The 23,916-nt window shown below is 36.3% G+C and overlaps 1 protein-coding gene across 1 annotated transcript in view; it reads left to right on the top strand.

The window, feature by feature from the left end:
- Zfand3 (zinc finger AN1-type containing 3) overlaps window positions 1–23,916 on the top strand; it is a 313,535-nt gene that overhangs the window by 246,214 nt on the left and 43,405 nt on the right. The window contains exon 4 of the mRNA XM_027943576.2: window positions 2,047–2,112. Coding sequence (XP_027799377.1) covers window positions 2,047–2,112 — 66 coding nt within the window. The remainder of the gene's footprint in view (window positions 1–2,046; window positions 2,113–23,916) is intronic.

The following is a 23,916-nucleotide window of genomic DNA, read 5'->3' as shown; positions in this document are numbered from 1 at the left end:
TGGCAATTCTATTATCCCCCCTCCTTTTTTTTTTGTTTGGTTAAAGAACCTAAGGACCACTTACCCAGGATTATTCAGCAAGTTAGGAATAGTTACATCATGGACCTAAACTGTGTCTTCCATAAAAGCCTGTAGTGTCCCAGAAGTAAGAATGCCAACAAAACATGGAAATAGAAACTACAGCATTTTGCAGAGTCATAAAAAGCCAGTGCCTAGAGGATTCTTAAGGAGGTGGGTTTGGTGTTAGGTTTATATGTGGCTCATTAACTCTTCATATTGCATGTTTTCAAGCCACAGTTGCCCCATTTGAACCTATGGAATTTTAGTATATTAAGCTTTCTCTGGCGAGTGTAACATTTATAGAAAAACATTCAGTTGAAGTACCCTGCTCTCTGGTCTTCCTAAATTTTTTAACTTATTCTTGCCTCATTTTCAAATTGTTGCATTTCCACATTTTTTTTTTTTTGGCCACTGATGAACATTCTTCTTCCTCATTACATATAACATTTATTACCTGTTCTGTACTATGGTACTTGGTCATTTTTTGTCCAGCCATTTTATTGTTATTGTTGTTCATTTCTTGTTCTTTACTCTGGTACATATATTTTTACCTTCCTAATAACATGATAAGCTCTTTGAAGTTAACAGTGAACTTATTCTGTTTTGCTACCTTTAAGAATTTCCCCTCTGTGCCTTCTTATGTCTATGAAGGGTTACTGTTATTATATGACCTAAGTATAGGAAAGAGTTGATCTTGGTACAGAAATGCTTAAGTTCCATAAGTGGAATCTCCAGCTTCTTAAACCCTTGCATCTTGGTATCATAAACTAGAACAGGTCTCAGAGTTCTATCAGGTTCCTTCCTTTACATTGAGTAACTTCAGTGATACTAAGTCTTGTCTTAGATGATATACAACTATGCCAAGTAACTGTGTTTCCCATTTGCTAGTCATAGTCACTTGGGAAGCTTTTTCAAAATAGATTTTTAACATTTACCTTTTGTGTTCAGTTCCTTTCTGATTATCACCACTGCCCTTCCAAGGATAAGTCAAGAACCACTGGCCTTCATATTTATATAGTAACTTTCTGTTCAGAAGGTAGGGCATGGTCAGTGGGGGAGGATGCTGGGGTGTGTATCAATGTCAACTTCAGAATGTTTTGATGGTCCTGATCTTACAGAATGAAATTACTGCTTTTCAAACCTTCATCCTCTGAATGACTATATCTTTTGCACACTCTCAGTTTATGGCTATGAATCAGCTCTCTGAGCCCACCAAGATTATTTGACAGTTCTCTTCATCATACTTCTTCCTTTCCTTTGTTTATGAATACTGGATATTGAACCTAGGGGGGCTGTACCACTGAGCTACATCCCCAGCCCTTTTTGTTTGTTTATTTATTTTTGAAACAGGGTCTCACTAAGTTGCTCAGGCTTATCTTGAACTTGCCATTCTTCTGCTTCAGCCTCTCAAGTTGTGGGAGGTTACAGGTGTGTCTAATGCTTCTGCTTCATATCAATCAGAGTTCTTATAATAAAACTAAATGTTCTTTCTTGGTCAGCAGGGCCTTCCTTATGTTTTAGAATGATCCTTACTTCTTCTGACAAGCAATTTGTTATTCCTTGGGGGGTTCTTTCCTTTAAATATGGATAGTTTTACAGTAAATTCAAAGATAGAGTGACCACTGAGATCAAAAGAGGGAATATTCCTGCTTATTGCTTTATGGAAAAACTCATCTCCCCAAACTTACTGGTAATTTCTTCTCACCTAGATCCGAATTCTAATTAAATTTTTATCTTTAACTTCTTAAAATTATGTGACTATTTTGTGAAAAGCATGTTTTAAGGTGAGAGGCTATGGATCTCTAGAGAAGACAATTGCTGAACTAAAATTAGGTCTTTAGAATTAACTCACCACTATTTCCTACTACCCTCCTCGTACATATTTGCAGGTTGATCCTTTCCTCTTTAGGTTTCTTTCTTCAAGGTAGCAACTATGGGCATGTGGAGGATATGTTCTGACTGATGTGCCTGCCTTTCTGTTTCTAGGTGGGCCATGCACAGACACAGCTCATGTCTCGTTAATCACACCAACCAAAAGATCCTGTGGTACAGGTATGTACATCATTCTTATGTGAATTCATCCTTACCTGAATTCCTAATAGAAATGAGCCACTGGTTCTAACTTGGTGTGCTTACCAGGGTAGTCTCTGATTTCTTTTATGAATTGTGAAATGATATATTCTATGCTCTGTATTGGGTATGGCATGTGAGCAGAAATCAGAGTGGTGTTCTTGGGGGTCAGATTGACTGGGTAATGTTGTCAGGTAGATCCAAGAAGATGGACATCAAAGTTTATCTCCTAATATCTGAAGATTGTTATTAGGACATGAAACATAACATAAAAATGCAGATCATTTCCCAGTTTTTAGCATGTGGCTAATTTGTCCAAGTCTTGGACCTATCAAAAACAAACATACATTGTTTAAATACTAGAGAACAGAGAGCAACAGAAGTTTTAATGTAAAAAATTGGTGTTTTAACTTGACTATCATAGTATCTTAGTTTTGGAAAATTACTCTCTCTTATTCATCTTAAAGCCACGGAATGTGCTGAGATCATTCTTTTCAGATGCTTGGAGTCGCAAAAACATCTTTTGTGCATCTGTGACATTTTTATTAAACGTGAAGACATGAATCTTACAGCTCTCTAAAGAACAGTCATAATGCCCATTGCTCTCTTAGCCTATAGCTTAATTTATCTTAAACAATATTTGCCTTTTCTAATAATACTGCCTGCTATTTAAAATATCTCAAGGATTATATTTAGAAGAGTAAAAAATAATTATAAAAAAAATTATTATATTGTTTTTCTAAAGGTCACAGTCAAAATGTTTTCGTACTTAAAAAGTCCTTGTAACTCTCCAATAGAAATAGTGCAAACTATTTCCATGTATGACTTATACTGAAAGCTCAGCTCCTTTATAGGCTTTGATATTAAACTTCAAACAGAACTGTCTTTGCATAGTTTTAGAGTAGCATCCTGGCATTGAGCTCTACACAACTTAATTTTACTTCTCTAAGTGACAAGCTTTTAAGCAGGGTTGAGTGAGATAGTCCTGGTATGCTCTCTTGAGCCTAGTCAGCAAGCTCCAATAAATAGAGTGGATTTCTCTACTGATTGATGTAAAAGAATTGTGCCCTGGCATAAGACAGATCATCCTTATTAGCTAGTGGGAAGTTGTAGAGCCACCTGCCTACCCACTCTAGCCATAAGCTTAAACATTCAGAGCCCTTTGATTTAGGTCTAACATTTCACATGTGCTGTGTACATTTAGTCTTTTTTCTTTCCTTCTAGTCTTGGCCCTCAGGACAGGGTTTACTTTTAGCACTATCAGCATGTTCAAGTAGTGTCAAGGAGTGAACCATGAGCACATTGGGTCATCGTCAGAGGTTTGGGAAAGATTGGTATACAGAGTTTAGATACTGAAACTAGCAGGAACTTCCCCAGAATATCATGTACTTGATGTTCACGTCTTCTAGATCTGTTGCCTTCTCTCTACTCCCCACACTACTTTGTGTATCTAAAAATAATAATAGCATTTATTGCATGCTTACTGCATTGCCAGGCACCATTCAGTATGCATGCTCAGTCTTCAGAACACCTGCAGGATACTTAATCATTATTCCTCCTATACATGTAAAAACAGGCACTCAGAAAGTTAAGTGTATTTTCTGAGGTAATATTACTAATGAGTAGTGGAGCCAGGATTTGAACATAGATCTTTAGTATCTTTTAGATACTAAAGACTGTGTTGTTTCCACTACATCATGTTACTTCTTTTCACATTTTATTATATAGTAATTATTTTTTATTTAACAAACAGTGGAAAACCATATCATTGAAAGAAATTGGGTAGGAGCAGATGTGGAAACAGCATCTGGTGAAGTAGTTGTAAAATGTGAATTCTAGGGGTCTGAGGGTGTAGCTCAGCGGTAGAGCACTTGCCTAGGCCCTGAGTTCAACCCCCAGCACTACAAAAAAATAATAAGTTAAAAATACAAGTTCTAAAATGAGACCTGCCTGGTTTCATATGGCTTTAACCACTTACAAACTGATTTTAAAGTAAATAAATTGACACATTTAAAAATGTGTTCTTCATCTGTAAAATGGGATTATAACTAACTGTCTCATTAATTTGAAAAGAAATACAAAGTTCACGTAGTAGACTTTCATCAATTGGTAGCTGCTATTATAATCTCATCATAAAGATCATGTATATGTAAATGGTGTTGGTAAAACATATCAGTAGATATTGTAGATGGAAAGAAGACTAAACTAGAAGTACTAACACTCATGGCCATATCCAATTTCATTGACTGAATTTATGTTGACCTCATTTTCTCTTGCATGCTAGTATTATAATAGGAACTGAGGGTAATATTTTTAAGTGTACATACATGAAATGATAAAAGAGGCATTGATCTCTCGGTCACACATTTCAAAACCTTCATTTAGGTGAATATAGTGGATTAACTAGAAACATTGAGAATTTCTGGTGTGGAAGGAAATGGATGCAGTATCCAAGTTATCTTGTAAAAAGCCTGAAGGAAAGTTGAGATTTCTAAGCATTGATATTAAAGATTATCAGGTTAAGCCTACTGTACTTCTTTTTTAAAGAACCGTGTTTTTTGCCCCTGAAAGCTGTTAAGGCTAGCCGGACCACCTTAGCCTTAAACACTTTCCTAACTTTGAGAGAGTATTTGTTTTGAAAAGCCCAGGTTGAGTGTCTTTGCCCCATCTTTCTTTCTTACAATCAGTAGGTTGTCCATAGTGGGGGTTTTGATGAGTTTTCTTCTGAATCACTAGTTGTTGTTATTACGTTGTTGAAATATTCCTTGTAGTCTTTATGTATAGGTTCTTCAAGAGTAATATTCATGCCTCTAACATGTGCACTGTGGTGCTTCTGCCATGCTTCTCCCAAGGATCTTCCAGATTGATCCTTCATGGGCCTTCAAGCATACATGGTCAGTGAATAATTACCTTATAGTGGTCTAATTTCTTAGGAGCCATACTGTGAGATCTAAGTGTAATTTTATTGACCCCCTTTCAGTCAACCCATCCATTCAAGGTTGTACCTAAAGCAGCCTTCAGCTTAGTAATGATGTACGTTAGAGAAAGGATACTTAAGCTTGAACAAAATGATTTTTTAAGTCAGCAGCCTCTGAATAAGGGCACAAAATCTGTATTTTGTGAGATAAGATTTATTAATGAGAGCCTGTATCTCAGCCTTTTAAAAATTTCTATTTTTCAAATTCATTTATGAATAAATATCCATATGTGTAATTTACAGTTATGTATACACAAATGTATACATATTAAATGCACATGACTCAATATTTTAAGTAGGAGTGTGCAGTAAAAGTTAGTGACCTTAGGGCTCTGGTTGTAAGTCAGTGGTAGAGCACTTGCCTAGCATGTATGAGGCACAGAATTCATCCCCAGGACAATCAATCAATCAATAAATAAATAAATACCCTTCAACAACTTAAAAACAAAAAAACAGTTACTGACCTCTTTTTTAGTGAGAAAGTCATTTTTTAAAGTATGTTGAGAATTAAATCTAAAGATTAGCAATAGACCCATTATTATGTGGTTTAGTAAATAGGGACCTGAGTGGATAGTTATTTGATCTCCATTTATATTTTAAGTAACTCAAAGTGTTCATCTGGTAGAATTTTGTAATTTAGAGGAGGAAAACACTGTAGAGTGTTTTGGTCTTCAATCATCAAAGTGAGAGAGAGAATTCTTTTTAAGATACTGCTTTGTAATAACTGTGACTCTCAAGAAGCAGATTGCAAAAAGTAGCTGTAGTAACAATTGAAAGATCAGTTTGTATTTGTGAGCAAGATGGTAAAAACTTTAGACACTGGCTTTTAGCCACGCAGAACTATTAAACACTTAAACACTTTCTTAACTTTGAGAGATAGTATTTGTTTTGAAAAGACAGTCAGTGTAATTAAAAAAAAAAAAATTATTTTTTAGTTTTAGGTGGACACAATATCTTTATTTTATTTTTATGTAGTGTTGAGAATCGAACCCAGTGCCTCGCACATGCCAGTCAAGTGTGCTACCACTTGAGCCACATCCCCCAGCCCCTCAGTATAATTTTTAGATGAAAACAAGCATCATTATTTTCATCTTGATATTTAGGCAGAAAAAAATAAAGTGAAGATATATGAGTTGTTTCCATTCCACCCAACCCCTGTTCCCTTTGTAGAGCCCTGAGATGTCTACAGTCAGCAAAGAGTTGAAAAATGCTGCCAGGTCCCAGGCTACTGTTGGTTAGAAAGTGAGAGTTAAAGCCTATCACACCTTCAGATTATTAGAGAGAGTTTGTCTCTTCAAAGAACCCTGAATATTTTCCACATGTTCCCTTGTTAATTCTCATAACATTCTTGCCAAGGATAAGTATATTGTGAAGAAAAAAGTTTGCCTAGCTTGGCAACAGATCACCAGAGGATTCCCTTTTGTCCTTCATCTTTTCTAATCATCAAATTTTACCATCAGTGAAAACATTGTAATCTGAGCTGTGATCATCTCCTTTAACAACTGTATTGGAAGGTATTTGGATACTTATGTGAATGTATTAGTGAGCTCATATTTTTGTGGTTAAAGTACCTTTGGAAAAAGAGAGAAGTTTGTATCTTTTTTATTAGGCTTTCTTATTTAAAGACTTATTTGCAGAGCTACAACCAAAGAAGTTATTTTGTATTTTCTTTAGTGGAGTTTGTTATTGATGAATCTTAAAGCTATAAAGGACAGACAGGTAGAATCATGTCTGGTTTTAAATGTACTTGGAGAAGTAGCTTCGGTCTAGCAGGATCCTTGAACAATAAGTAGCCCAAGGATTCTACTACTGGTCTGGCTCCTCCAGTGCAGGGTGAGGTCAACACCATGCTGGTGGGGCATTAACTACCTCTTAGCCCAAAGCTGAATATATCCAGGGTAGACATTTAGCACATGCCAGGGGGTGGAGTGGGGGTATTCCTCTCTCTATAACTCAGAAGGCATTGTCGTATCTTTTCATATTATAGTCCCTTTATTTCTGAAGTTAAATTTTAAAAATTCATAGATAAGACTATTTGATACTGTCAACCGACTTTCTTTTTTCTTTTTCTTCAGTCCTGGGGATTGAACCTGTAGCATGCTACTATTGAGCTATACCCCAAGCCCCTTTTTATTTTTTATTTTATTTTAAGTTACTGAGACTGGCTTCCAACTTGTGATCTGTCTGCCTCAGCCTCTTGTGTCACTGGGATTAAAGGTGTGTGCTACCACACCAGGCCGTCAACAAACTTCTGCTCTACTATATCTGTATTCGTTTTTACTCTTTATACATATGTTGGATAGATAATATTCTCTATGATATACTTGAAAAATAATGGTTAAAAAATGCTGTGTATATGTTAAAAACAGGATGATGATAGAGTATCAAGCAAAATAACCGATTGTAGAGCCATAAGGGAACTGTAGTATTGCCCAAGATTAAAGCAAATGGGACTAGAAACTGTCCCATTAAACATCAAAGCAGTTTTTCCAAAAGAACCTTTCCATTCTTTAAGAAGCATGTTCAGTTTAATGTATATCCTTTCCAGTTACATTTTCTCCCTCCCTGTTTTCTTCCTTCCTTTCTGCACATGTTTATTCTTTTGGGTCACCTGTTTTCCTTTTAATGTGATGAACAGTGACATGAACTACAATAGCCTTGTATTGTTTATTGCTTTCCTTTTTGTCCCTCCCCAAATCTTTTCTTGACTCACTTATCTTAGGCAGCCGGCTTATGATATTGTCTGTTCTTACAAAGACAAGAGAAGAAACCCACTTTCGCCTGGAGTTAAGAGAAGATTGATGTGCTAAACACTTTCCACATCAATGTTCAGAAACCAGTTAAAGGAAAATGTTCCATTGCTGTTATGTTACCAAGAGGTTTATATGAGGTCTTTTAAATTGATTCAGAAGCCAAAGGGTGGTGGTGTTAAGTCAGAGGTGGCCCTGTAAATCTTAGAAATACCTGCAGTTGTATAGGAATTTCCTGAATAGAATTCATGGAAACATTTCAGCTAGGATATTTAATCCTAAAGAGTTGAATCAGTAGCTACAATCTGTATTACACACTGTAGGTGGCTCTTCTGAAGATGACTTCATGTCTCCCTCTACTCGTGGAGTTTTAAAGGAAGGTGGCTTAAGGTGTGAGTTCATCTGGGTAATTCGTTTTTTTCTTTCTTTCTTATCCTTCAGATATAGCTCTTCCCTCAAGTCTTCAGTACTAGCACTTGAGGCAGAAAATTAGAAATTTGACCTACTTAGGTAATATGCAAGTTTCCATCAGGAGGATATTAGAAAAGATATAAACCTTTCATTTTTATTAGCATTTAATGTAACTATTGAAGAAAGATCAAAACAGTAAATCTGTCATGGCAAGGAAAAAAGTATTTTAAAAAAATGTTTTACCTGTGCACTCATCATCTTGGGTCTTGAAAAAAGGGGTTCATTTGATTCCTGGAGAGAGGGACAAAATGAATACTAAATATTTGGCAAGATTGCAAAAAATTTCTCTAATCAAAAAGGTCCTATTTTGCTATGTTCTAAACAGTTCTCACCAATGATTATCATGTATGCCGTAGTTGACTGTTCACAGACAAAAAGTGATTTTGATCATTGAGAAGTGGCTGGAGAGGGAAATCATCTAAATGATTTGTCTGTCCATCTTTCTGTCTCTTTTCCTATAATAATTTTAACCAGTCTACCTCATTTATTTATGTTGAAGAATAGAAAGTAGGAGTAATTCTGTTCATCTCAAAAAATGTATAGATTTTTTAAAAATGCAAGGGAAAACTTAGTACCTTCAAATGAGAGTTAGGTGCCCTTGCCACCAACCCCTGTGTTTAGTATGTTCGGCATTTAAAGCTTGCTGTACTTGAGGTCAGGAACTGGGTCACAAGCCCTGTTTGGGTTCTACTAAGGAGAAGGCTCCCCTTCTGGGAAAAAAAAAACAAAAACAAAGACGGTGATAGAAGTGAATATCAAGCCAGGGTGCCAGTTTCTTCAAGAGGAATTTTTGCACTTGAAAAATAAAAACATACTCCTGCATAAAACGGAAAGGGCAGCAGCCCCATTGCGTCTTCTTCCAGCAGGTGGGCTGGCATTTATTCCTCATAGCTTGTCACTTTTTGGAGGCACGTATGTGAAAAACTTAAGTTTTGGTGTTGAACCTCTTATGCTCCACATGCTTAGTTCAGACTTGTTTGCTTGGATTCATGAGTGCAGCTGGGACTGGGTGGTGGTGTTTTGTTAATGTTTGGTTTTTAGTGGTCATTTATTTTTAATCATACCTTGTACTCTTACCAAGGAGAAAGAGCCCTGCATTTAGATTAATTAACTGTTCTATTGCTCCTCTGGGACTAAATGCGTGAGCCAACACTATTTTAAAAGACTTGTCAAGGGGCTTTAATACTTTTTTCCTCTTTTGACTTTTCTTTTGGTGGGGGAGATGAATCTGGGGAGTGCTCTTCAGGTACTATTCAGTGGCATGTGTGTGCCTGTTAGAGGGCAGCATGTTAAAAATGTAGCTTTCCCGACCAAAACAGCAATCTTACCAGAAGGAGCATGATAGAACAGTCACAAAGCTGCATTATAAATCATCAGAACCTTGCAATGATACTGGCCATTAAGGAGACTTTTTTTTTTTTTTTTGGCACCCTATTCGGTTCCTGGCTGTACTAATAGAACAGCACATCAGGCAAGGCTGTAAATAAAAGTTATTACCTAATAGGTGGGTGCCGAAGTGGAACGGACGGAGCTGAGGCATGGAGGCCTTATTACTGCTCATCAGCAATTATAAACAGGATAAAGTGTCGGGGACTTGCGCTGATGCAGTGGTGGCAAATAGAAGCTGAGAATGACACTAAGCCATGATAGCATGGTGTATGCTGATGGATTTTTACTGCCTCATCTTGCAGCTTGCTTTCAAGACAAGTTGTGTTATCTGTTTTCCTGCTTGTTCATTTGTCTGAAGAGAGACAGTCCCATTGCTTCTTCTGCCAGCAGGTGGACTGGCACTTATCCCTCATAGCTGTGTCTGCTTCCAAGGCATCCCCTTCATGAAGGGTCTTCAGAAATACTTCATAATCACGGCCGATTAAAGCCATAATCTTACTGTATCGCCTGTTGTCATGGTTATAGATCAGATCTTCAGAAATGGTTGTTTCTGTGGAATATAGGACCAGCTGAGAAACAGGTTAGTCAACCAGGCTAGCACTTTATTAAAGACCACAGACAGAGTCCTGTAGTTGATTCTGTGCAATAAGCAAAAGAAGTGATAAATGTACATCTTCCCCCTGGGAGCTTATACCATAGAGAGATTTTTAAAAAGCACAGAAATAAATACAACTAATTCCACCTTTAGAAAGCAACAGACATAACATATTTATTCAAAAAATGACAATGGGGAGGATTCTGGCAGTCATTAGGAGCAAACATAATACCAATGTAATCTTTTTTCTTTTAAAGAATTACCTTCCTAGAGAAATGCATAAAACTTAGTTCCTTAGAGTCATTGAAATGATAAAGGGATATTGGAATGTGAAGGGAAAGTCTAGTTAGCACTAGGTCTATGTTTTCTAGTGAATAGAAAACTTCAAATATGACTTGACTTATTTTGAGTAGCACATAAGCATCTAATATTTGCTAAAATCAAGATACAACTGTGTTCAACTTTAATCACTCAGCTTCACTAAATCACAGTGATTAGACTTTCTGAGATAGGAAAAATCTGTAGCACAGGCACAAAGAGGTATTTTTTAGAAGGGCTTACCACTTAATCTAGGAGTTTATGAGCTCTGGTAGTTCTGTTTGTCACTTGTGCCTTTAAGTGAACACACCTTTAGGCAGTGTCTTCAAAACTAAACCATCAGAATAGTTTATATAGAGATATTATATATCTATAATATCCTGCTGTTAGAAAAATTGTTTTTCTCTGATGCCCTAAGATATGCGTAGGTATATCTTGTTTTAAAGAAGGCTAATATAAGATAATCTCAATATCGAAAACTAGAAAAACTAAGAATTAATGTTATAGAAGTGTCCTTCAGGTTATAAAATGCCTTGCCATTGATTTAAATAGATTTTTTTCCATTTTGCATGTTAAAAAAAGTGTTTAACCAAAAAAAAAAAATCAATTCATCCTTATTCATGCAGAGTATGTTCTATGGGTAGTGTCCAATGGAATAAAGAAGAGAGATGAATCTGAGAAAAATGTTTTAGAAAAAAAATAATTGACAGGTTTTATCATCAGATTAGAGTTAGCAGAATAAAGAATGCAAAGTATAAACACGAGGAACTTAAGAAAGAAAGACTTGACTGGAAAGGAAAAAAGGCAAAGGAATACTGGTTGAAACAATTTCTGGTCTCTGATGAGCTCAAGTTCAGATTTTTAGACAGTTCTGTAGAAAAAATATGGGCCTGTTTTGGAAGTTATCCAACTAGTAAAGATTAACACTGTGTAAATAAGTAAGGAAAAGAATTCAGAAGAATAAGAGACTTAAGGACTATATGTCGGGTCAGGAAAGAAAGAGAAGCCATTTAATTAAGAAAGCTAAAGAAAGGAGAAAGCTTCCTATAGAATCGTGAAAGATGCACGTGAAGAGGGATCAGGAAATAGGAGAACTAGGGAAAGCTATTGAGTGGCTCTCAAAAGACCATTGGCAAAACTGAAAGAAGTTTGTATAAAGCCCAGGATCACTAAAGAGGCTCTTAGTAACAGGGAACTAAAGGCAGCCAACAGAATCATTCATTATGGTGTTAGTTGTACTATTAAAAAACCAATAGATACTGATGGTTGGAAGGAAAGACAGGGTCACACATTTTTTTTTTTTTAAGTGGAGATGGTAAGATTGGGAAATATTTAATCCTTGCTAAAATACAAAGAGAAAAAGGAACCAGAAAGAGAAAAAAATAGAAAATATTAGAAAAAGTATACGAGTAAGATTTGTTGGTAGCAGAAACCTAGAAGTATTACTTCCCTCCAAGAGTATTAGGAAGGAGACAGAGATTTCCTCTTAATTCTTTTGGTTAGCTGAAACAAGATGGACTAGACGTTTCCTCTTTTCTGAATAAAGACAGATAATAATAACATCACCTGAAAATTCTGTGGACTGAGGAGGGAAAAAGTAAGACATGGTAGTACATCATACCACAGAATAATTTAGAAAAGAAGAAAACGAGTGTGTGATCCTACTCCACAAAACTGGCCAGCTTTTTTTTCTGGACAGTTTCTCTCAATACTATAATTCTGTAGGTTGATTTGTAACTGTGGGATGGGGGGAAAGCTTAAAATCCTACTCTTTGAGATTCAACTGGTATGAAATATGAAGATTTAGTTCATATTATTTCTCATCCCCATGGTTAGTAGTATTCTCCTTTTAAAAAAAATTATTTATTCTAGTTTGTTACACATGACAGCAGAATACATTCCAATTCATAGTACACATACAGCACAATTTTTCATTTCTCCGGTTGTACACAAAGTAGAGTCACACATTTGTGTCTTCATGTGTGTACCTAGGGTAATGATGCCCATCTTATTCCATCATCTTTCCTACCCCCATGTTCCCTCCCTTCCCCTCCCTCCCCTTTGCCCTATCCAGAGTCCCTCCATTCCACCCATTCCCCACCCCCAGCCCACCCCATTATGGATCAGCATGTACATATCAAAGAAAACATTCATCCTTTAGTTTTTTGGGATTGGCTTACTTCACTTAGCATGATATTCTTCAACTTCATCCATTTACCTCCAAATGCCATTATTTTCTTTTCTTTTATTCATTCATCTATTGAAGGGCATCTAGGTTGGTTCCATAATTTAACTATTGTGAATTGTGCTGCAGTGAACATTGATGTGGCTGTATCAATGTAGTATGCTGTTTTTATGTCCTTTGGGTATAAACTGAGGAGTGAGATAGCTGGGTCAAAAGGTGGTTTCATTCCAAGTTTTCCAAAGAATCTCCACACTGCTTTCCAGGTTGGTTGTACCAGTTTGCAGTCCCACCCACGATGTATAAGTGTGCCTTTTTCCCCACATCCTCCCTAACACTTATTGTTGCTTGTATTATTGATAACTGCCATTGTGACTGGTGTGAGAGGAAATCTTAAGAGTAGTTTTGATTTGCACTTCTCTAATTATTAGAGATGCTGAACATTTTTTCATATATTTGTTGATTGATTGTGTATCATCTTCCTAGAAGTGTCTATTCAGTTCCTTAGCCCATTTGTGGATTGGGTTGTTTGTTTTATTGTTATTAAGTTTTTTGATTTCTTTATATATCCTAGAGGTTAGTGCTCCCTCTGTGCATGTGGTAAAAATTTTCTCCTATTTTGTAGGTGCTCTCTTCACCTCACTGATCCTTTCTTTTGCTGAGAAGAAGCTTTTCAGTTTTAACCCTCCCATTTATTGATACTTGTGCCATAAGAAGCCAAGGCCTAATCCCACATGATGAAGATTTGGACCTACTTTTTCCTCTATCAGGCGCAGGGTCGCTGGTCTAATTCCTAGGTCCTTATCCATTTTGAGTTGAGTTTTGTGCATGGTGAGAGATAGGGGCTTAATTTCATTTTGCTGCATATGGATTTCTAGCTTTCCCAGCACCATTTGTTGAGGAGGCTATCTTTTCTCCAATATAGTGTTTGGTGCCTTTGTATGATATGAGGTAACTGTATTTATGTGGGTTTGTCTCTGAGTCCTCTATTCTGTACCATTGGTCTACAAATCTATTTTGGTGCCAGTACCATGCCATTTTTGTCACTGTTGCTCTGTAGTATAGTTTAAGGTCTAGTATAGTGATGCCTCCTGCTTCACTCTTCTTGCTCTAAGGATTGCTTTACTCTTCTTGCTAAGGATTGCTTTGGCTATTCTTATTTTCCAGATGAATTTCATTATTGCTTTTTCTATTTCTGTGAGGAATGTCATTGGGATTTTGATTGGAATTGCATTCAATCTGTATAATGCTTTCAGTAGTATGGTCATTTTGACAATATTAATTCTGCCCATTCAAGAACAAGGGAGATCTTTCCATTTTCTAAGGTGTTCTTTAATTTCTTTCTTTAGCAAGCTATAGTTTTCATTGTAGTGGTCTTTCACTTCTTGCGTTTATTCCCAAGTTTTTTTGTGTTTTTTTTTTTTTTTTTTTTTTTTTGAGGCTATTGTAAATGGGATGGTTTTCCTAGTTTCTCTTTCAGAGGATTTGTCACTGATGTACAGAAATGCCTTTGATTTATGGGTATTGGTTTTATATCCTGCTATTTTGCTGAATTCATTAATTAGTTCTTGAATTTTTCTGGTAGGGTTGGTTTTTTTTGGGGGGGTGGTCCTCTAAGTATAAAATCAAAATGTCATCAGCACATAGTGGTTGGGAGTCTGAGTTCTTCTTTTCCTATTTGTATCCCTTTACTTTCTTTCATCAAATTGCTCTGGCTGGAGTTTCAAGAACAATGTTAAATAGAAGTGGTGAAAGAGGGCATCTTTGTCTTGTTTCAATTTTTAGAGGGAATGCTTCCAATTTTTCTCCATTTAGAATGATGTTGGCTTTGGGTTTAGCATAGATAGCTTTTACCTTGTTGAGGTTTGTTCTTACTGTCCCTAGTTTTTCTAGGTTTTGAACATGAAAGGGTGCTGTGTTTTGTTGAATGCTTTTTCTGCTTCTATTGAGATAATCATATGATTCTTATCTTTAAGTCTATTGATATAATGAATTACCTGGGATGAGCCCCTACTTGATTGTGGTGCACTGTCTTTTTAATATGTTTTTGTATTTGATTTGCCAGAATTTTATTGAGAATTTTTGCATCTATGTTAGAGATATTGTTCGGAAGTTTTCTTTCTTTGATATCTTTGTCTGGTTTTGTTATCAGGATGATATTGGCCTCATAGAATGAGTTTGGAAGTGTTCCCTCCTTTTCTATCTCATAGAATGATTTGAGGAGTATTGATATTAGTTCTTTGAAGAACTTGTAGAACTCAGCTGTGTATCCATTCGGTCCTGGGCTTTTCTTGGTTGTTAGGCTTCTGATGGGCATCTTCAACTCCATTGCTTGAAATTGATCTGTTTAACTTGTGTATATCGTTCTGATTCAGTTTGGATGCATCATATGATCTTAAAATTTGTCAGTATCTTTGATATTTTCTATTTTATTGGAGTACAAATTTTCAAAATAATTTCTAATTATCTTCTGTACCTCTGTGGTGTCCTTCGTGATATTTTTTTTTCATCTCAGATTTCAGTAATTTGAGTTTTCTCTCTCCTTTTTGTAGGCATGGCGAAGGGTTTATCAGTATTATTTATTTTTTCAAAGAACCAACTTTTTGTTTTGCCAATTTGATTTGTTTCATTGATTTCAGCTCTGAATTAATTATTTCCTGTCTTCTACTGCTTTTGGTGTTGATTTGTTCTTCTTTTTCTAGGACTTTGAGATGTAATGTTAGGTCATTTATTTGTTGATTTTTTTCTTCTTTTAAGGAATGAACTCCATGTTATGAACTTTCCTCTTGGTACTGCCTTCATAGTTTCCCAGAGATTTTTTATATATTATATCAGTGTTCTCAATTATCTCTAAGAATTTTTTAATATCCTCTCTGATGTCTTCTGCTATTTATTATTCATTCAGTAGCATATTATTTAGTTTCCAGGTGTTGGAGTAGCTTCTATTTTTTATTTTATCATTGATTTCTAATTTCATTCCATTATGATCTGATATAATGCAGGGTAGTATCTCTACTTTTTTGTTTGCTAAGAGTTGCTTTGTGGCATAATATATGGTCTGTTTTAGAGAAGGATCCATGTTCTACTGAGAAGAAAGTGTATTCACTGGTTGATGGATGAAATATTCTATATAAGTCTATTAAGTCTAAGTCATTGATTGTATTATTGAGTTCCATAGTTTCTTTGTTTGGAAGATTTATCCAGTGATGAAAGAGGTGTGTTAGAGTCATCCAGAATCATTGTATTTGGGTGTACTTGACTCTTGAACTTGAGAAGAATTTGATCAATGCAGATTCTCCATTGTTTGGGGCATATATATTTAAAGTTGGTATGTCTTGTTGATGTGTGGTTCCCTGAAGCAGTATGAAATGTCCTTCTTTATCCCTTTTGATTAACTTTGGTTTGAAGTCTACTTTATTTGATATGAGGATGGAAATCCCTGGTTGTTTCCACAGTCCATGTGAGTGGTGTGTTTTTCCCCAACCTTTCACCTTCAGGTCTGTTGATATCTTTTCCTATGAGATGGGTCTCTTGGAGGCAGCATAGTGTAATACCTCCTTTTGCTGATTTTCATTGTTGTTTTTCATTTCCTCCTCTTGGAATATTTTGCTGAGAATGTTTGGTAGTGCAGGCTTTCTAGCTGTAAACTCTTTTTACCTTTTTTGTTTATCCTGGAGGGTTTTTATTTTGTCATCAAATCTGAAGTGTAATTTTGCTGGATATAAGATTCTTAGTTGGCATCCATTTTCTTTCAGAGCTTGGTATATGTTATCCAGGATCTTCTAGCTTTCAGGGTCTGGGTTGAGAAATCTGCAGAGATACTACTGGTTTCCCTCTATCTGATTTCTTCTCTTTAAAAATTCTCTCCTTATATTCTGTATACTAGGCATTTTCATTATAATGTGCCTTGGTGTAATCTGTTGTGATTTTGTACATTTGGTGTCCTGTAAGCCTTTTGTAGTTGATTCTGCAATTCATTATTCGTATTTGGAAATTTTTTCTGATAGTATTTCATTGAATAGATTGTTTATTCCTTTGGTTTGTAACTTTATGCCTTCCTGTATCTCAGTAATTCTTAAATTTGGTATTTTTATGTTATCCCATAATTCTTGAATGTTTTGCTCATGGTTTTTTACCATCTTCACTGTGTGGTCAACATTCTTTTCAAGAGAATGTCTGGGGTTCTGTCTTCCAAGCCATCTAATCTGTTGGTGACGCTTTCTATTGTGTTTTTAATTTGGTTTATTGTTTCTTTCATTTCAAGGTTTTCTGTTTTTCTTTTTTTTCAGGACCTCTATCTCCTTATTGAAGTAATCTTTTGCTTTCTTTATTTGCTTATGTTCTTTTGCTGCCTGTATTTGCTCTCTTATATCATCCTTTAATTCACAGAACATTTTAATTATGTACATCCTGAACTTTTTCATTTCTTCTGTTCTGCTGGCCGCGGATTCTAAAAGGTAGTATCTTGATTTGGGGGGGGCACTTTCTTCCCTTGTTTTTTCATGATGTTTGTGTGTCTTCCCTTCTAGCACTGAGGATCCCGAGGTGTACAAATTTTTACCCTATAGACTTATAGTGTCCCTGCAAGGTTCCAGTACCTCTCTTTTAATGGGCAGATTAATATTAACAGATCCCAATACAAATAATACGCAGCCTTAAACCAAATAGCTTCCATTAAGATGTTTATGGTTTAGTCACAATATACAGAAATGGTGAGTTCAGTTATTATGTATAATATAGTCAGTAGATTTGCAAAAGAGTCTACAGTTTCTTAATGTGGACAAAGAGAGAACAAGCGGTGGGGTATAGAATAAGATTTTAAGGAGGTAGGAGGTGAGGATATAGAGTTTATTAGATCTTAGGAAGAGTGAAAGAGGAATCTAAAGAAGTTGGCTAGTAACAGGAGAAAAGAGAGAAAGTGATTTTGAGGAGACAAGTAAGTGAGAAGATAATAGAGAGTACAAAAAGCAAACAAACATAAAAATTAAGAAAAATAAAAAATGTAAAAATAGGAGATAAAAGAATATACAACACAACTGTAATTTACTATTCAGACATCCCAGTCCTCAGTAGCCTAATCCATGAAAAGTACTTGGTTTCCCAAATGTTGGGAGTGTGAGGGCAGGAGAAGAGAGAGAGAGAAAAGGGAAAAAAGAGAGAAAAGAATTGGTTTTGTTGGCGATCAGTATCTTTCCTGCTTCTCCTCTCATCTAATAGATGGGGTTGTCTGTTGTTTTCTCGTGTCTCAACCCCCAGAATGGTGAAGGCTATTAGGGTAATAGGGTTAGTCTTGGGAGTGGAGCTCCTGGAGGTGTGGGGTATAACACTTGCCGGTCCCCATGGAAGACTGCACCCAAGGATCTCATTTGGGGCCTGCTCTTGTGATGTGGGTGCCTGGTCTTATCTCCTTATATCGCCCATGGGCCTCAAAATTCCTGGTCTCTTATTTAGTCTCAAAAATGTATCTCACTCACCTCCCCCCTTTCTACTTCCCAATCAGGAACCTGTCTCTTGGGAGGTCTTGTGGACTGCGCTCTGGGGGCTATGCATCTGTTGCCAAGAGCTGTTTGTATTTGGCAGTTCAGGACCAGGCTTTGTGAGCTATGGATTGGCTACAAGCACTATGCCGGGTTAGTGGCTGTGGGAGAAGGAGGAGTTGTGGACTATAGTTACCTTGATATTGCTTCTAGGCCCCAGCTGGTATCCCAAGCTGGGAGTTGCCCCAACTAAAGTTGGCAACAAAGACGTCCCAAGATGGAGGCAGCTGCTTTCAGAGATGGGGTTTCCGGTCATGTGGGGTCAGGCAGTGGTGTTGGGCCGTGTGTTTGGAAATGCAGCTCTATGGCTTGCAGTGTTGTGGCTGGAAGAGTAGGAATGTTTTCAACCAATTCTCTTTCTTGGGTGTTTTGTTTTTGTTTTTGTTTTTGATTTTAACTAGAGTTTCTATGTGGGACAGTGGGGTAGAGGCATTAACTCGCAGCATTAGTTATAAGCAAGTTGAGAACCTACTGTCAGGCTTTCAAATTTAGAAGGAGAATCTGACTTTGAAGGGACTGCAGATGTAGCTTTGCTTAGACAAACACCATTCCTTTAGAGAAGAGATGTCAAGATTTTTACCAGGCAGAGGGGGCTGGCTGTCAAGGATGGGAGACGCAAACTAGTACAGTTGTTCTATAGATGTACTTTGAGTGGATCCCCCTGCTGTCTGCCCTATTGAACATTCTGCTTCTCCCCATTCCAGCTGCTTCTGAGGCCTCTTAAGATTTTCCTTGCACATAGTGGCCTGCAGCTGCCCCAGGTTTCACCATAAGCCCACTTCAATCCAGATATCAGCTTCTAGAACTTTGTTTGAAATCTTTTGTTTATTGATTGAGTTAAACAGAAAACTTCTGTTCATTTTTCATGTTGTTTTGTGCTTTTATTTCAGTTAGGTCTATGGGAAGAATCAGGGGAAAATGTTTAGTCTGCTTTCTTGAACTAAAAGTTATCTGGGACAAAATCAGGACTATGGTTTCTTATGTAATCATTGGCAGAAGAGGAGAGGGTAGACTCAGTGGAATGCTGTGATTCTTAGGAATTGGGGTGGGGGGGCAAGAATGTACCCAAGTTAAAGTCCCTGTCCCTAAAGAGAAGGAAGTAGCGAGTGTTGGTTGAGACTATGGGCTCTACATGCAGACTGCGTGGGCTTACATGCCAGTGCCCCTGTTTGCCAGTCACATAACTGGAAGAATTGTTGGACCTCTCCACAGATCTCGGTTTTCTTCTCTGTAAAATAGAATGAATATTTAAAGTTAGGAAATAATATATTTAAAAGCACATAAAAAGATACCTGGTAAATGCTCAATAGAGAATATAGACAAAATATACCTGAAACAAAAGGAGTATAGAGGAAAGTAAGGAAGAACTTACACAGACTTTGTGATTGGAAAAAAGAGATGGAATCAGAAGCTGGTCATAAGGACTCTAGGCTAGTCAGACTGGAGAATGCACACTTGGAAAGGAGGAGGTCAGTGAAGTCTTTTTTAAAATTATTTTTAGTTATAAATAGAGACAATATCTTTATTTTTATGTGGTGCTGAGGGTTGAACCCAGTGCCTCACACATGCAAGGCAAGCGCTCTACCACTGAGCCACAACCTCAGCCCGTAGTGAAGTCTTGAAAAGAAGAAAGGCATTTGGCAGCCTGTGTTTGAACAGGTCATGGCTATGAATGACAAAAAAAATTTCAGAAAGTATTTTGTCCTTTCTTAAGAAAATTGGGAATTAGAACTGGTAAAATCAAACATTTTTTGTTTTATTTTGCCTTTTTTCTAAGTCCTGTTTTAAAAGTTAAATTTTATTGTATGCATTGGTGGAAAGTAATCTTTACAGCGATTTCACAAGCTTGCTTTCTTAAAACACACACGCACACACACATACACCAAAAAAAAAAAAAAAAGAAAAGAAAAAAAAACTCTTATTTCCTGAGCTCTTCTCTGAGTTTTGTATTGTTTTTGTTTTTTTAAGTTGTAATTAAGTATTCCTTTTTTTTTTTCTGGGGTACATCACAACTTAGAGGCCACAAAGCATTATCAGTTTGTTTTGGGTTTGGGGTTTTTTGTTTGTTTGTTTGTTTTGTGTGTGTGTGTGTGTGTGTGGTTAAAATCTTGGTTAAAAAAGACTGGCGCTTACATCTAAACCAACAACATGAGGAGATACTTTAGCCCATAAATTCACTTGTTTATGATTAAAAATCAGACAGTTTAACCTTGGAGGCATCTTTGTCATGGGGGACTTCATATTGTGATTAGTTATCTGAACAGCCAAGTGCCTCTGTGGGCTCAGTTAAGCAGCCTCCCACTATATATGTATAATTATTTTTGGTGCACACACACAATCTGCTATAAAAGCTTATTTGGCCTATGCTCCCCGCCGTTCTGAATTCTCTGTTTCATTAGCAGTATCCACCCACAGAATTTTAGAAATCCATTCCCTATTAGCAGAATCACAACTCAGAAATTTAAATAAACTGCATCTCTGTTAGGGCAATGGATGGGGGAGTTAGTTATATTATATGCATTTCCCACATTCATCTGCCCTTTGAAAACTTATTAAAAGTGTGTGTGTGTGTAAGAAAATTAGATTTTGTCCTTTTTTTTTTTTTTTTGTTCCTTTAGCAAGAGATAGAGACTATAGCAGACACTCTTTGAGGTTTTTACCTTGAATGTGGGCCAGAGTACATATTTACTTGAAAAGATGTTCTAGCTGCTGCTGCTTTGTTTCTATAAAAAGTTAAAAAATTATAGATTGTAACAGAGTGACATGTAAAGTCTGTGACTAGTCATTAAAGTATATTATAGGTCAGTGCTGGCTTTACTGCAGGTACAAAGAAGCCTGAGCTTTGACTTTACTGCTGACTGTCTACTGCAGCCATTTTTCATGTGCTCCTCCAGCAGACTTCAGCAGTGCCACACTTGTGGAAAAGAATCAGTAGGCACTCTAGCCAGTCACCTCTAAGTGTGGCTACTCTAGAATACAATTGTGCTTTTTTAAAAAACACAATTTCAGGGTTACAGAAAAGTCATAGGAGTGCTGTATAAAATTTTCAGGTATCACTCACCCAGCTTCTCCAGTGTTAACATTTACCACATTGGCTCTTATCTCTGTATATTTGTCACATGCCTAACCATTTGAGTAAGTTGCAGACCCAATATTCTTTTATACTAAAAACTTCAGTGTGTAATTCTTAAAAATCAATAAATTATTCTATATGATAATAATTCCCAATATTATCAAAATTGGGAATTTAACATTAATGTGATATATAGTTTATTTTTAGTATGGCTGTTCATAATCTGAACTGCTATTTGATAAATAGCAGTTCTCTCATCAGAGTTGAGTAGAATCAGTTGAATTGAGGTTAAAATGTTAAGTACTTGTTTCTCATGTTTCAAATATGGATTAAATACAATTTTCATGATAATAATTTTTATTCAGAATTCCTTGCCTCTGATTTTCCAGCAGCTCATTTTACAAATGGGATTATTTCTTCTTCCTTTATAAACCTTAAGGCAGCTTTCTTCAGCCATCCTAAACTTTCTAGTACTAACTCTTGGTAGTACTAACTCAACACAGATAGTCTTGAGGAAGGAACACCTGCGGCATTCATTCAGGGTAATAAAAGGCCTTTCTCTGGGCAATTTAGAATATGCCTAAATTTAGGTCCATTTAGCTTTATATCAGGGGATTTAAAATGAAGCATAGTATAAGTTACTTAAGAATTTGCTTCGAGAATAATGAGTTAAAAGGCTAGATTTCGGGTAGAAGAAACTATAAGTGATGGGTAGAAAGAGGAGCTGAATTAAGCTGATGCTAAATTAGAAAAAAATAGTTTAAAAAACAAATCAGATATTTTAACATCTACACAGTTATGCATTTAAATAGCTGATTTTTTTTAAAACAGCAAAATACAAACATTCAAACATTTTCCCCTTACATTAAACCTGGAGCACATATCCCAGAGGATGATAATCTCTTATGGCAAGATTACCATCATTAGAAACTTGTTCTATTACAGAGATCTTTGTCTTTACCCCCCTCCTCCTTTATTAATATTATTATTTTATTGTTGAGCATAAGCCGAGTATTAAACATAGCTGATTCTGCCCTTACCCTAGAATCTTGCATTACAAAACAGGCAGAATAATTGGAAGATTAAAAATATCCACTGGGATGGTAGTTAAGCTTCATAGGAGTGAGATTATTTGCATGATTTGACTTTTTATATCTGTTTTTAACAGTAATTCAGAAAAATTACTTGAATTAGTGTCTCATTCATCTTCCCCCCCCCCTTTATTCTTTTTAGATAAACATGAAGATTGTAATTTGTAATGTTATGTACATACGGGGTATCTCATTCATCTTTATCCATTTCCCCACTCTACTCCTATAGTCAGGGTTTCTCTATAAAGGACGCCTATTTTCAGTCTTCCTGGTAAAAAGGACCTGGAGCCAGATCAGATTAACCCCTCCCTGGACAAGTTCATCAGTGCTTTGAAAAATCAAGGTATTGGGGTATAATATTATTTGAAGACTTCTGGCATATCCCTTTCCTCCAAGCCTCATCAAATATAAGTTAACAGTAGGAGGAAGCAGCCAGTCACAGGTACTACCCAACTGCTCAAAATAGTTTTGTAATTTGATAAGGCATAATGTGAAAACCTAGGCTTCAGGAAACCACAGAATAGGAAGAAAGCATTCTGTATTTTTACAAAGTTTAACTTCTAAATGAATGTTCTGATAAACTAAATGAAAATAGTATTGCCCATCTTATACACAATTATTTGAAAATAAATCTGAATATATAGATACTTTATGACCTTTTAAATGTTTTCTTTGCTTGAAGAGATGAAAAATAAATCATAACTTATATTCCTTTTCTGATAATATTGGGAAAGATAGTAGAATAAAAGTTTAAGACTAGACTTATCACTGTAAGAGTCTTTGAACACCCATGGTTCTGAATGATTTGTAGCCAAGGAACAGAAATTAGGAGATTTAGACATGGGTTTCTTAATCTTGATTTTCATTCTGATTTGTCTTACCTTGAATAGTGTTCCCTTATTTTATACTGTTTACTACTGATACTATAATAGTAGTATTTTTTTAAAAAATCAATGTATTATTCTGTTGTTGAACTCTAAAATACCCAAGCATGTTAGAAAAGATTATCTGTTGAGGGTTTTTTGTCAGTTTCATTGAGAACTGAAAAACCTATGGGGAAAAGTAATATTTAATTGGGCAGGCAGGACAGGTGTTGCTAATGGAGAAGCTAAAACAAGGAAGTGGTGGTGCTAGGCCAAGTATCAGCTACTAAGAAACACTACTGTATTTACTGCTGGACTGACAGGTTCTGCTGACCAGCCACTTCTTGGAATTTAGCTTCTGGTGATGTCCTTTCAGTAAATAGTGCAATAGAAGTGGCACTTTACAAACAGGGATGGTGACTACAATTTTTCAGATGAACCCAGGAGTGATTTATAAGCTCTAACTGGTATATGAGCCGTAGGAGGCTCTCAGGGTGGTTAGGAAGAGGAAGCTTTGTCTTCTGCCTGTTGGACCCATTT

The sequence above is a fragment of the Marmota flaviventris genome, chromosome 6 (assembly GCF_047511675.1).
Source record: "Marmota flaviventris isolate mMarFla1 chromosome 6, mMarFla1.hap1, whole genome shotgun sequence".
Taxonomy (NCBI): domain Eukaryota; kingdom Metazoa; phylum Chordata; class Mammalia; order Rodentia; family Sciuridae; genus Marmota; species Marmota flaviventris.
The sequence above is the reverse complement of the archived record's forward strand: the minus strand, read 5'-3'. Positions and strand labels throughout refer to the sequence as shown.